The sequence below is a fragment of the Phocoena phocoena genome, chromosome 6 (genome assembly GCF_963924675.1).
Source record: "Phocoena phocoena chromosome 6, mPhoPho1.1, whole genome shotgun sequence".
Classification (NCBI taxonomy): domain Eukaryota; kingdom Metazoa; phylum Chordata; class Mammalia; order Artiodactyla; family Phocoenidae; genus Phocoena; species Phocoena phocoena.
This window is the reverse complement of record NC_089224.1, coordinates 83,793,763-83,808,296: the sequence shown is the minus strand read 5'-3', so window position 1 is coordinate 83,808,296 and position 14,534 is coordinate 83,793,763. Positions and strand designations below refer to the sequence as shown.

Below are 14,534 nucleotides of genomic sequence, written 5' to 3'. Positions count from 1 at the left end.
CTTTGATGAATTATTCCAGCTAATAACTGCAGAAGGGATGGTAGAATTAGAATATCACCATTTTGCAACACCTAATAAACAACTGGCTTTGGGCACTGAACATCAATAACTGCTAACATCACAAAAATAGAGACAACGAAACATTATGTGTCTTCTTGATGAGAAATGTATCATAACCATGAAGTGGTTTAGCCAAAAAAATTGAACCTGAATCAGATGAAACCTATAGATAAAATAACTAGTTTATAGGGAATACAGAAGACAGAGGAATAAGTTAACTATACCCAGGGAGAGAATCAACATAGTCTAGACTGAGAGAATCAGTCCTGACCAAGATATCAAGTTAGGGTAGGAGTTAAACCACAATTACAAAAAACTGTAAGAAAAAAAAGAAAGAAAGATGAAGGGAGAACCTATAGATTAAAAAAGACTTAAAAGACATAAACAAATCACAGTATATTGCTCTTTTTGGATCTTAATTCAAACAAATGTAAATCAACAAACAAAAACATTTATTAGACAATTCATAATTTGAATATCGATGGGCTATTTTATGAAACTATGCTACATAATTCTTGCTAAATTTTAATAAGTATCACAATGATTATATTAAAAATCATTGTTATATAAATAAATATTGAATATAATGATATAATTCCTGGGATTTGCTTCAACATCGGAAGGGGAGAAGTTCTCCCTAATAAAACATTTAAAAAGATATGAGGCTTAAAAAAACCTTAGTGTCAAATTCACTGACTTCTCCTCTCATATCTGTAATCCATCAGTAAATTCAAAAAATATTTAAAATTGAACCACTTCTTACCATTTTCACCACTTCCACTCTGGTCCAAATCAACATCATCTCTCAGCTTCCTATTAGTTTCCCTTTTTCCGCCCTCATCCTTTTGACAATCTATCCTCAGCACAGCAGTTAGAATAAGACTTTCAACATACAACCTAGATTATATTTTCCGTGCTCATACCCTTCAATAACCTTCCTCTCTCATGCAGAGGAAAAGCAGAATTCTTAAATATGCTACTGGCCCTACCTGACCTCTGACTTCCTCCTCATATCACTAGCACCCACAGTGGCCTCCTTGCTGATGGATCCTGGTAAATACCAAGCATGCTCCCTTCTCAGGATCTTTGCACACAGCATTCTCTCTCCCTGAAAGGTTTATTCTCTCATTGCCTTTAGGTCACTTAAATGTCAAATGTTTGCTTAATGTTACTTTTTTAAGTGAGGTTTATCCCCATCGCTCTCTTTATATTTGCAACCCCTAGGCTGCCTATCTCCTTCACCTGCCTTATTTTTTTTCCATAGCATGTATCCCCATCTGACATAACTTATTTTATAATATTTATTAATTTGTCTTCCACCAACAAAATATAAGCCCCTTGAATGCAGGGGGTTTGTTTTGTTTTGTTCACCACTATAGCCCAAACATATAAAAGAGTACCTTATGATTAGCAGATGCTTAATAAATATCTGTTCACTAAATGAATCCTTTGATTTTCAGACCAGTGCTCTTTACAACTACACTTCTCAATTAAGCTTGTGGGGTGAAGGGTGGGCTAACACGATAGGTGGTGCCTATATTTGTTACTGACAAAGCTAAGTGATCTGACTATTCTCTTATTTGGGAGCATTTGGGAGGAGATATCCATATTTGCTAAAAAAGGAAGGACATCAAGGTAGGCTAAGTGTTAAACTCAAAATGGATCGAAGACCTAAATGTACGACTGGACACAATAAAATTCTTATATGGGCATATATCCAGAGAAAACATAGGCAGAACACTCTTTCACATAAATCGCAGCAATATCTTGTTGGATCCACCTCCTAGAATAATGAAAATAAAAACAAAAATAAACAAATGGGACCTAATTAAACTTAAAAGCTTTTGCACAGCAAAGGAAACCATAAACAAAAGACAACCCCCAGAGTGGGAGAAAATATTTGCAAATGAAGTGACCGACAAGGGATTAATCTCCAAGATATACAAACAGCTCATGCAGCTCTAAGTCAAAAAAAAAACAACAACCTAATAAAAAATGGGAAGATGATCTAAATAGACATTTCTCCAAAGTAGACATACAGATGGTCAAAAAGCACATGAAAAGATGTTCAACATCACTAATTATCCGAGAAATGCAAATCAAAACTACAATGAGGTATCACCTCACATCAGTCAGAATGGGCATCATCAAAAAGTCTACAAACAATAAACGCTGGAGAGGGTGTGGAGAAAAGGGAACCCTCCTACACTGTTGGTGGGAATGTAAATTGGTACAACCATTATGGAGAACAGTATGGAAGTTCCTTAAAAAAACTAAAAATAGGGCTTCCCTGGTGGCGCAGTGGTTGGGAGTCTGCCTGCCGATGCAGGGAACACGGGTTCGTGCCCCGGTCCGGGAGGATCCCACATGCCGCGGAGCGGCTGGGTCCGTGAGCCATGGCAGCTGAGCCTGCGTGTCCGGAGCCTGTGCTCCGTGGCGGGATAGGCCACGGCAGTGAGAGGCCTGCGTACCGCAAAAAAAAAAACAAAAACCAAAGATAGAACTACCTTATGATCCAGCAACATGATCCACTCCTGGGCATATATCCAGAGAAAACCATACTTTGAAAAGATACATGCACCCCAACTGTTCATTGCAGCACTATTTACAATAGCCAAGACATGGAAACAACCTCAATGTCCATCGACAGACGAATGGATAAAGAAGATGTGGTACAAATATACATATACACAATGGAATATTACTCAGCCATAAAAAAGAATAAAATAATGCTTTTGCAGCAACATGGATGGACCTAGAGATTATCATTCTAAGTGAAGTAAGTCAGACAGAGAAAGACAAATATCATATGATATCACTCATATGTGGAACATAATTTTAAAAAAACGATACAAATGAAGTTATTTATAAAACAGAAACAGACTCACAGATTTCAAAAACAAATTTATGGTTACCAAAGGGGAAATGTAGCAGGGAGGGATAAATTAGGAGCTTGGGATTAACATATACACACTACTATATATAAAATAGATAACCAACAAAAACCTACTGTATAGCACAGGGAACTCTACTCAATATTCTATAATAACCTAAATGGGTAAAGAATCTGAAAAAGAATGAATAGATGTATATGTGTAACTGAATCACTTTTCTGTACACCTGAAACTAACACAACATTGTAAATCAACTATACTCCAATAAAATAAAATAAAAAGATATTCTTTATCATAAAAAAAAAAGTAGGGTAAGTGTTAAGCCACTCCTGTTGTAAGCAGAATACAACCTAAAGCTGGAGGGCGGTGCCATGGGTTGGAATTCCACAAAGGCGGACTACAGTCATTGCTTTACATAGTAGTTATAGGTCCACAAAGCTCTGTTAAGTGTCCAAAGAACATTGTGGCCGACACGGTAGAGCGCCTGCCTAACATCTACACCCATCTTCTTCCAGGCTAACAGAACCCTGATTTTTGTTGATCCTCCTTTAAGTGGTTTTGTCCTTCAGAGAAGGCTGGGCCCTGACCAAATCCAGACAGTGGCTTTGATTGATTTAAACAATCATGGCAGTTTTATTCTCCTTGCCTAGAGAGTCAAAGAGATAGAAGGAAAGTCTGCCACAGGGCTTCTGGAAAGGTTGTTCTTGATGTTGAAAAGGTGAAAAAGACAAGAATGTTCAATTTTTCTGATTCTAGATATTGTGGTCCATGTGCTACCCTTCCCCCAGGAAAAATTTAAGCTTAGCTCATTGGTGAGATCAGTGAGAGTCAAGTCAGCCTGGATGCCTTAATGTTGTGATCCAGATAGCATATAACTCAGTTTTCTGTCTTCTTGTTGTGATCTAGTCCCATCTGGTACCTCCAGGTCTAGCAAAGGGATGCCTATCTATCCATCTATCCACTCAACAGTATTATGGTCTTAGGTATTGGGGCTCTAGTTTATGTTCTTTATATACTAACTTGCAAACCTGCCTAGTATCCATATTTCTTCAAGCCTTGTCCTTTGTGAGTTCTCCCAGGAAATGGTGTACTGTCATGGCTCACCCCCTCTTCCAATTTTGTGGCTGAGGTGTCGCTGACAAATTACCCACTTTCCTGTCTCCACATCTCAGTGTGTTTTTGTACTCTAGGATACCACCCATAATTTCTGGCTAGACTTTCCATCATTTTCTGCCCATCCCAGTGATGTCCTCAGTCCCAGGTACTCCAAGTCTAGCTTGTCCACTGTCAACTGAATTACAAGTTCCATTTCTGATAGACCACACATAACATTTCACATTTTTTTTTAACTCCAGGAGATCATTTAAAAATATTATATAAAAATACTTCTCATTATTTGTTACAGCTACATAACATTCCATTGTGTGGACATACATTTGTTCATTCAATCAGTCCTTTAAAAGGACATTTCCCTTCATGCTTTTTTTATTACAAATACTGCTGCAATTGAATAGTCTTGCACATACACCATTTCTTATTTTTACCAGTGTATGTTTGGGATAGATTTCTAGGAGTGGAAATGTTGGGTCAAAGGTAAATGCATATTCTTGTTAATTTTGCTGGATATTGTTTAGTTTTCCTCCATAGGGATTGTACTTTTTTTCATTCCCTCTAGCAACAGTTTTGCCATCAGAGCATACTGTCAAACTTTTTGACTTTTGCCACTATGACATACGAAAAACATGTTATTGTAATTTTAACACGCATTTGTCTTTTGATAAACAATGCTGAGTGCATTTTCCCATATTTAAGGGTCACTTGCATTTCCTTTTCTGTGAACTATCTATTCATATCTCTTGTTCATTTTTTATAGAATCATTGGTCTTTTTCTTCTCCATTTTATACATTAGGGATATTAATCTATTGTTTTTTTGTTTTTAATTAATTAATTTATTTATGGCTGCATTGGGTCTTCGTTGCTGCACGCAGGCTTTCTCTAGTTGCGGCAAGCGGGGGCTACTCTTCCTTGTGGTGCACGGGCTTCTTATTGCAGTGGCTTCTCTTGTTGCAGAGCATGGACTCTAGGCACACAGGCTTCAGTAGTTGTGGCACACGGGCTCAGCAGTTGTGGCTCACAGGCTCTAGAGTGCAGGCTCAGTAGTTGTGGCACACGGGCTTAGTTGTTCCATGGCATGTGGGATCTTCCCGGACCAGGGCTCGAACCCGTGTCCCCTGCATTGGCAGGCAGATTCTTAACCACTGTACCACCAGGGAAGTCAGGATGTTAACCTATTGTTAATGACATAGCTTGCAAATATTATTTCTCAGTTTCTCTTTCTTTTTCTTTGCTTATGATGTTTTCTAGGGGGAAAAGTCTTTCTTAGTTCTATATAGCTATATTTATTAATCTTTTTCCTATCACTTCTTTATTTTGATTCAGAGATAGGTTTCCCCTATTCCCAGATTATGCACTGTAAACCTTCATGGTATTGTTAACGTTTTATAATATGTATACAGATTACCATTCAATTAAATAACAATTTAAAGCATACACCTGGTGCAAATATTTGCACACTCACAAACACACACAGATTTTACTAGTTTACAATCAGTACAGCATTGAAATGACCAGTTACATACATGGTTAGAAATTTATAGTCATTACTTCAAAGTGTAGTCTGATATTTTAGCCCAAATTCCTAACAAATTGTTTGCAAAGAGTCAGTTGGATGAATGACAAAGAGATAGAAAGGATTTGAATAAAAAATTGAAAGAATACAAAGTGTATCTTCTGATATCCAAAATTGTTTGGGATAAACTGAGTATACTCAGTAAATTTCCTTAAAATGAGTAGTTTTATTTTAGCTCTATGATGTTAATTTTATGATGATTCAGAATCTGAAATACTTTAAATATTTAGACAGGTTGAATTTAAATACTTCAAGATATATAGCACAATGCCTCAAACATATTAAATAACAAAAATTTATTTGTTGAACAAAATGAATGAATTACATACGCATCAGAATTGGAATGGCAAACAAGTACACACTGATAGACTATATAAAAATTTTCAAAAAGCCTGGTTACCACTGATGACATAGTTTAGACAAGTATAAGGAAAGAATAAAATAATCTTTTAAATTGGTGAAGTTAATTTTAGTAGTAGTGTTTCAATGATTAAGTTTTTCTGCAGGCAGGTTCTATTTTGATATTAAAGATTAGGACGAGAATCTGGTGACTCATGTGTGGGAGAGATGACAACTATACTGCATGAGAGATTCAAGAACCAAGAGGACCTTGACAGGTTGCACGATGAACCCAATTCAATTCACCAAGCATTAACTGAGTATATGTTAAGTACTAGGCACTGGAAATAAAAAAGATGACTATGGCCCTCTTCCTGATATTAAGATGCTTACTGTCCATGGGGAAATCAAATGGGTAAACAAATAAATATCTTTTGGTACGATAGGTGATATAACAGTAGTTGAGTACACAGGTACTGGAGGAACAAAGGAGGGAATGGTAAACTCTACCTAAGTCAGTCTGTGAAGTTCAAAGAAATGATTAAATATAGGTATGATAAGATGCTATACTTGAGTCCAAAACCACAACAAATGAATACAGGGTGAATTTAAGCAGTAGGAAGTATAAAGTAGACTTTAGAGGTTTTGTTTGAAAAACTTTCAACATGAATCAGCTATATTTGGTTGCCAAAATGCCAAAGATGAAGGTCATGCTATACTCTGTGCTCATCAAACTGGCAATGCATTCCATTCTAGGTGTCTTATTTTAAGGGGGATTTTGGCAACTGTGTACATATACAGTGAAAGGGATCAGGATGGAACAGAAACTTGAAAACATATGAAGAAGGAATGAAGGAATAGATAATGGTAAAACTGGAGAAAAATTTCTTTACTTGGCCAAAATGATTATTTTTTATTAAGACATGTCAGATCATGTCATTCCTTTCCTCAAAACCCTCCAATGCCTCCTTTATCATTCGGAGTAAAAACATATTCCTGACAATGGCCAAAAGGCCCTACTGAGTCTGGCCCCCATTTCTTCCTTGTCCTCAACACCTACTGCTCTCCCCTTGCTCACTCATTATAACCACACTAGCCTCCTTGTTACTCCTCACACATTCCAGGCATGCTCCCACTTTAAGGCCTTTGCTCTGACTGTTCCTCCAGCCTGGAATGAAAGAAGGTTCTCCCCTCAGCCATTCACATGGTTAACTTTCTCACCTTCTGCAAGTCTTGCTTCAAATGTCACCATCTCAATGAAGACTATCTTGATTACCTTATTTAAAATTCTAACTTGCCCTCCCCAGGTGCCTTCTCCCTGGCTTTCTTGATCACCCTTACTTTGGCATTTTTGTTGTATTTCTGTTATTATATTAGTAAGGGATCATCTGGGCTTTGTAAAATCTCAACGGTCAAAAGAGGTAGAAAGAATCCTATGATTGGTCACAGGGAAAATATTGTGCCCAGGGGCTGACAATATTCATACTATAGGAATAATAAGCCCCCTGATTTCCTCTCATTCAACTCTGAATAGTAAAATATAGGTAGGAAAAAGACAAGAAGAGGAAATGATATGAACAAATACAGTTCTATGACATAAGAAGGTAATTAGCAAATTAATGCTCAGATTTTCTTTGGAATTGATGTTATATACAAAATTAAGTTTTAGACATTTAAATGAAAGTAAATGGATCTGAAGTTCCTTTTTATCAGCTGTAAAAATATTCACTGGTCCTGTGCCCAGAGTTTAAAAGAAATCAGCATGAGTCTAATGAAAAACAAGCTGTAGGTCTCAGGGAAATTCAATATATACTCTTTCTTTTCCATTTAGTTTTTGATTGGTTTCCATGGGAATCTAGGTTTGTGGGGATCTCTAATCTATTCATGGAAAGCAGATGCTTGAATTTTCATGACAGTAAAAGTGGGGGTCAGTGAAGAGATAAAGATGATTAGAAAATGAATATGGTTGTAGGAAACATGATCATGTTCAAAACAAAATGCTGCAAGCCACGTAGATTTAAAAACAATCTTGCAAGGCAGTTCTACTGTGTTTCAGAGGTATTATATCATAAAGAAAGAAAACACTGGACTTAAAGGCATTAGCTCTGGGTTCAAATTCTGAATCCGGCCCATAAGGAAGAAGCCCTTAGGAGAGCAGTTCTCCTGGGTTCCCTTACCCTGCTGCTCTCTGCTTGAGCGCCGCTTTCCAATAAAGTCTTTCGCTTTGTCAAGAAAGGAGAGGAAGGAAGGGAGGGAGGGAGGGAGGGAAGGAGGAAGGGAGGAAGAAAGGAAAAGAAAGAAACCTTTAGGTGTTTCTTTGGGGAGTTGACAGGGAAACTGACTGGATCTGAGAATTACTCTAAGACAGAAGAACCAGAGGCCTGAGGAAGTAAGCTGCAGAAGAGTAACTTCTCTTTCAGTGGAGCATGATCAAGAGCACTGAGCGGGGAATCAAAAAAAACCGAGATAATTCCTGACTCTGCAAATGACGAAGTGGCCTTGAAGAACTCAAACTAGACCTCAGTTTACTTCTATAGAAAATAGTTAACATTCTACTATTCTAACTGCTAAGAAGCTACTATGAAATTAAATAATTTTTTTCTTACTAGAACTATGTTACAACTCAAAGTAGTGATTTCAGTTAAGATTTGCTGACATGCTGTTTCTTGTGACTATAAATTTCATCTATGCAGGTGGAAGTACATTAACTATAATCAAAGTATTAAAGAATGGACAGGTTTTTATTTCAATTCTCAGATTTGTTTAAAAATAGACCAATCTGGGTTTTGGTTGGAACACTCATTTGAATGTAAGACCCTAATTATTTGAAACCAGGGTCTAAACTGGAAAGCCAGAGGGCAGGTTTAGATATAGTTTCTAAATACTCAGAAGAGGACAAAACTGATGCTAGTTTGAAAATCTCAGAAGTTAGAATGTAATGAAGCAAATATTCTTCAGACTAAGACTCTGTCTGCCTGGAAAAGGTAGCTTAGCTAAGGTTGAAGTCAAATGGGGTAAACTGCAAGGGTTGTCTAACATAGCCCCTCTCAGTCCAGAGATGTCTTGAGAGATCATTAAAATTCCAGAACATAAGGGTTTCATATGCTCAGACTTTCCTACATTTCTAGGTAATGTGGGCACTGCAAACGTCTTTTGGTGCGTTCTTTTAGAAGCACACCAAAATCTAAAACCCCACTTGCTCACTCTTCAGATATCCTCTGGCAACACAGTTTGTGGCAGAGTGAGCAGCTATTAAATTGATTTTAAACAGACTGAGTGAATACAGCCACAGAGAAGCCTGGAAGTACCCACTAAATACCCCAGGCCATCTTGCTGCTTGCTCAAGTTTAAGAACCACTGGATTAGAGCACAGATACTTCCAGATGGCTCTGAGGTGAAGGCTGGGGAAATGTGACCTGAGTGCTTAAAAGCCTAAGTCAGAAACAAATAACCCAATCAAAAATGGGCAGAGCAACTAAATAGACATTTCTCCAAAGAAGACATACAGATGGCCAAGAGGCACATGAAAACATGCTCAACACTGCTAATTACTGGAGAAATGCAAATCAAAACTACAATGAGATATCACCTCATACCAGTCAGAATGGCCATCATCAAAAAGTTTAAAGGAGCTTCCCTGGTGGCACAGTGGTTAAGAATCCGCCTGCCAATGCAGGAGACACGGGATCGAGCCCTGGTCTGGGAAGATCCCATATACTGCGGAGCGACTAAGCCCGTGTGCCACTACTACTGAGCCTGTGCTCTAGAGCCTGCAAACCACAACTACTGAGCCCGTGTGCCACAACTACTGAAGCCCATGTGTCTAGAGCCCGTGCTCTGCAACAACTATCAGCTATGTAAACTGTGATATGTAAATCATAGTTCTATTTATTCTTCGACACTAAAGAAATCACTGCTTAAAAAAATAAAGGAGAAACAAAGAGCAAACAGAAGCAACGCACTGCATCTTACAGAGAGACTTAGCAGCTCACATGTCTGGTTGTGCTCTCCCCTTCTCTCAACCTTTTTCACATTATACCTCTACAAAAATGTCATACTGTTGGATCATCAACTTAAATTCTTTTTCTTTCCTCATATGATCCACTTGATGTGCAGTTAGTTTCCCCCAACTTACATTTTTAAAGTTGAGTTTTAAACCTAAGTGAATCACAATGAAAAAATCTAAAGTGTGTCAAATTCTTAGTAGTGGGGCTATTCCCAATCTGAAACGTTTACTTTTTTATGATAACATGTTAAATGGAGTTACACTTCCTTAGTAAATAATTTTAACAGCTGACAAGCCTAGGTGAAAGGTTATAAATACCTGAGCAGTAGTTAAAACAGAGATTGAAAATGAGAGATTTTAAAAAAAAATTACTGTAATGAAAAGCAAATTCAAGAGCAATAACTTTGGAAATAATCTGACAGACCTAACTGATAAGAGCATATAACTAGCATATTCAGAAGTATATCTTTTTTTTTTTTTTTTTTTTTTTGCGGTACGCGGGCCTCTCACTGTTGTGGCCTCTCCCGTTGCCAAGCACAGGCTCCGGACCCGCAGGCTCAGCGGCCATGGCCCATGGGCCCAGCCGCTCCGCGGCATGTGGGATCTTCCCGGACTGGGGCACGAACCCGTGTTCCCTGCATCGGCAGGCAGACTCTCAACCACTGCGCCACCAGGGAAGCCCCAGAAGTATATCTTAATGTCAGTCTCTTTTTATGCTTTCAACTAATGATAAGGTATTTTTCTAACCCCTCAATTAATCAGCTATATCTGGTTCACATTTTTTAATGGGAAATAACTCTAATAGTTTCTGCTGTATCTAACTAATTTTCATTGCTTTTTATTCCCAAAATACATAAGTCTAAAATAACAAAGAGAAAAATATCAGGCACTGGAAATATATTTTATAGACCAAAATTTTATGGTGAGAAAAATCATTTTCAGATAAATAAGTTTTCAAATAAATTTAGAAGCTTCCCATTTTATTGTTTTTTGTTATGTTTAATCCTAAAAAACTGAGCTCTTAACAAGCCTTTAAAAACCTGAAATCATTTATACTAGCAATAGAGATTCAGATTTTTAAAAATTTGAAAATACATTTCAGAAAATAAATTTCTTGGGCTCCCCTGGTGGCGCAGTGGTTCAGAATCTGCCTGCCAATGCAGGGGACACGGGTTCGAGCCCTGGTCTGGGAAGATCCCACATGCCGCGGAGCAACTGGGCCCTTGAGCCACATTTACTGAGCCTGCGCATCTGAAGCCTGTGCTCCGCAACAACAGAGGCCGCGATAGTGAGAGGCCTGCGCACCGCGATGAAGGGTGGCCCCCGCTTGCCACAACTAGAGAAAGCCCATGCACACAAACGAAGACCCAACACAGTCATAAATAAATAAATACATTAAAAAAAAAGAAAATAAATTTCTTTTATGCTCCCTAATGCCACATACTTTATGGGCAACTACAACTTTTTTTTTTTTGCCGTACGCGGGCCTCTCACTGTTGTGGCCTCTCCCGTTGCGGAGCACAGGCTCCGGACGCGCAGGTTCAGCGGCCATGGCTCACGGGCCCAACCGCTCCGCGGCACGTGGGATCCTCCCGGACTGGGGCACGAACCCGTGTCCCCTGCATCGGCAGGCGGACTCTCAACCACAGCGCCACCAGGGAAGCCCCAACTACAACTTTTTATTGTAAAAGTAACACACATTAAGGAAAACATTTTAAACAATGAAAAGTACCAAAATTCATATATATTCCCAATATTTAAACTCAACCACTATTGACATATATACACATTTCATATATATATTTTTTGGCTGTACTGCACAGCTTGCAGGACCTTAGTTCCCCAACCAGGGATCAAACCCATGCCCCCTGCAATGGAAGCGTGGAGTCCTAGCCACTGGATCGCCAGCAAATTCCCAAATCCAACCACTGCTGACAATCTAGTGTGTGGTGGTTTTCTTTTTTCTTTGCCTTTTCTCATGCATAAATTGATTTGTAATACAGTTTAATCATATTAATACATATAATTTTATTTCCTTTTTCCCAACTTAACTTTAGATCAGAAAATAAATTTCATCGCTGGAGGAACCTGGATAAGTGAAAGCAGCCACTGATGGTTATCTGTGCTTACTCTCTGCAGTTTAAAGATTACAGTTTTTAGAGAAAACATACGAAACTACGAGTTATATACTTGTGAGTTCTTTACCATCTGTCCATCTCACAGTTCCATTAATCAATTAACAAATACCACAGAAAAGGTTTACTCTTCACGGTAGTTTTACTTCTCACCTTTTGAGCTGCAAGATGGAGGGCTGTTCTCTGGCTATGGTCAGTTTTATTAACATCTGCTCCTGCCTTCAGGAGAGTATCTGCACAATCCAGTCTGTCAGCCAACACACAATACATAAGTGGTGTTCTCCCAAATTGATCTTCTTTGTCTTTAACGGCAGAATTTCCTAGGAGGATAAGAAACAGATAGTGATATTTGATAATTATTGTTTCTATTACTAATATAACTATGAACTATATTTACTAGTTGTTTCTTATCAAGTACTGTGGTAAATGCATTAAATATATTATGTCATTTTTACTCACCCTATGAGATAGATATTACTGTCCCTATAGTATAGGAAACTGAGACTTAGAGAAGTTAGGTAACCTGTACACATTACAATAACAGTAGGTGGTGAAGCTAAAATTCAAACTGATTGTTGACTTTAAAGGGTATGTTCTTAACAACTCTGTCATACTAAATTAACATTTTGAGATGTGAGGTTATTTTTTTCCTCCCTTACTCCTTTTGTGAAAAAATACTTAGTGTAGATCATACACTAGGCATTGTGGTATGTTTTTGAGATCTACAAAAATGAATCATGGTTGGCTTCCTGTTTTAGACAATGTGGAGCAAATGCATACTATCATGATCCTCCTGCTACTTAAAACTAAACACCCCAGGCAAAATAAATGAAAGGTGGTGAAAAGAAGGCAAATTGCTTAGGGAACTTTGAAACTTCAGGAACAACCTGGTATTGCGTTCCCTGATTTATTTATTTATTTATTTTTTGCCTCCTATATAAAGCCAGCCTGGGTGCTAAAGTAGCTCATCAGAAATACCAGTGGGCACATACACAAAATTCCCCAAGAAGCCTGCTCTCTCCAGTCAAAATATTGGGAAGGGAGTAGCTCTGCAGGAGTGAACTCTTTTGACTATACTTCTGCTACTCAAAGCACATACAACAGGGCTTCCCTGGTGGCGCAGTGGTTGAGAGTCTGCCTGACGATGCAGGGGACATGGGTTCGTGCCCCGGTCTGGGAAGATCCCACATGCTGCGGAGCGGCTGGGCCCGTGAGCCATGGCCGTTGAGCCTGCGTGTCCGGAGCCTGTGCTCCGCAAACGGGAGAGGCCACAACAGTAAGAGGCCCATATACTGCAAAAAAAAAAAAAAAAAAAAAAGAAAAAAGAAAAATAAAAAGCACATACAACAAAACAAATTGTACCTCCCTTTTCCTCTCCAATGGATATTGCAGAGACTGTGGGGAGGAGCCCTATGAAGCATTGTGCCCTGAATTAGGCAAAGGATGGCAACAAGGTGGTATCTTACCCCTTCCCAACTAGAGAGTGGGGAAAGGTTATGGAGAGGAGGAAGCTAGAGAAAGCAATTCTTTAAATCAGTGCATGATGCCATGGATAACTGAGCAGCCCATATGTGAAACTGACCAGAGTCAAAATAGCAAAAGCTTTGAGAATGGTACTCTTGGTGGGATACTTCCTAGGTTCTAAATTGGCCTGGGTAGCACAAAAATGGGGCAGACCAGAAAATAACTCACAAGAGCTCTCAAAGCTAACTTGACATTTGAACCACAGTCTACAAAATTGGACCAAAATGTTCATTCTAAACCTAAACAGATTGTCAGTGTACTAAAATAGATTTAAAGTAAGATCCAGAGTCTCATAAGATAATACACAAAATGTCCAAGATATAATCCAAAATTACTAGACAAACCAAACACCAGGAAAATATTAAACAAGAAAACACAATCAGCAGGCACCAAAACTGTGATGATACAGATATTAGAATTACCTGACAAAGATTTTAAAGCAATGGTCATAAAAATGCTCTGACGAGCAACTATGAATGCTCTTGAAACAAATGGAAAAATCCAAAGTCTCAGCAAAGAGAGAAAATATAAAGATGAACCCAGTGAAAAATTTAGAATAATAAATGTTTAAAAATAAGTAAAAAACCAGACTTCCCTGGTAGCACAGTGGTTAAGAATCTGCCTGCCAATGCAGGAGACACAGGTTCAAGCCCTGGTCCGGGAAGATCCCACATGATGCGGAACAACTAAGCCCATATGCCACAACTACTGAGCCTGTGCTCTAGAGCCCATGAGCCACAACTACGGAGCCTGAACACTGCAACTACTGAGCCTGTGCACCACAACTACTGAAACCCACATGCCCAGAGCCCGTGCTCCACAACAAGAGAAGCCACTGCAATAAGAAGCTCATGCACCGCAATGAAGAGTAGCCCCCACTTGCTGT

General features: G+C 38.6%; 1 protein-coding gene across 1 annotated transcript in view; it reads right to left on the bottom strand.

The window, feature by feature from the left end:
* Positions 1-14,534, bottom strand: part of INVS (inversin) — a 137,935-nt gene that overhangs the window by 112,001 nt on the left and 11,400 nt on the right. Inside the window, exon 3 of the mRNA XM_065878773.1 lies at positions 12,278-12,444. Coding sequence (XP_065734845.1) covers positions 12,278-12,444 — 167 coding nt within the window. The remainder of the gene's footprint in view (positions 1-12,277; positions 12,445-14,534) is intronic.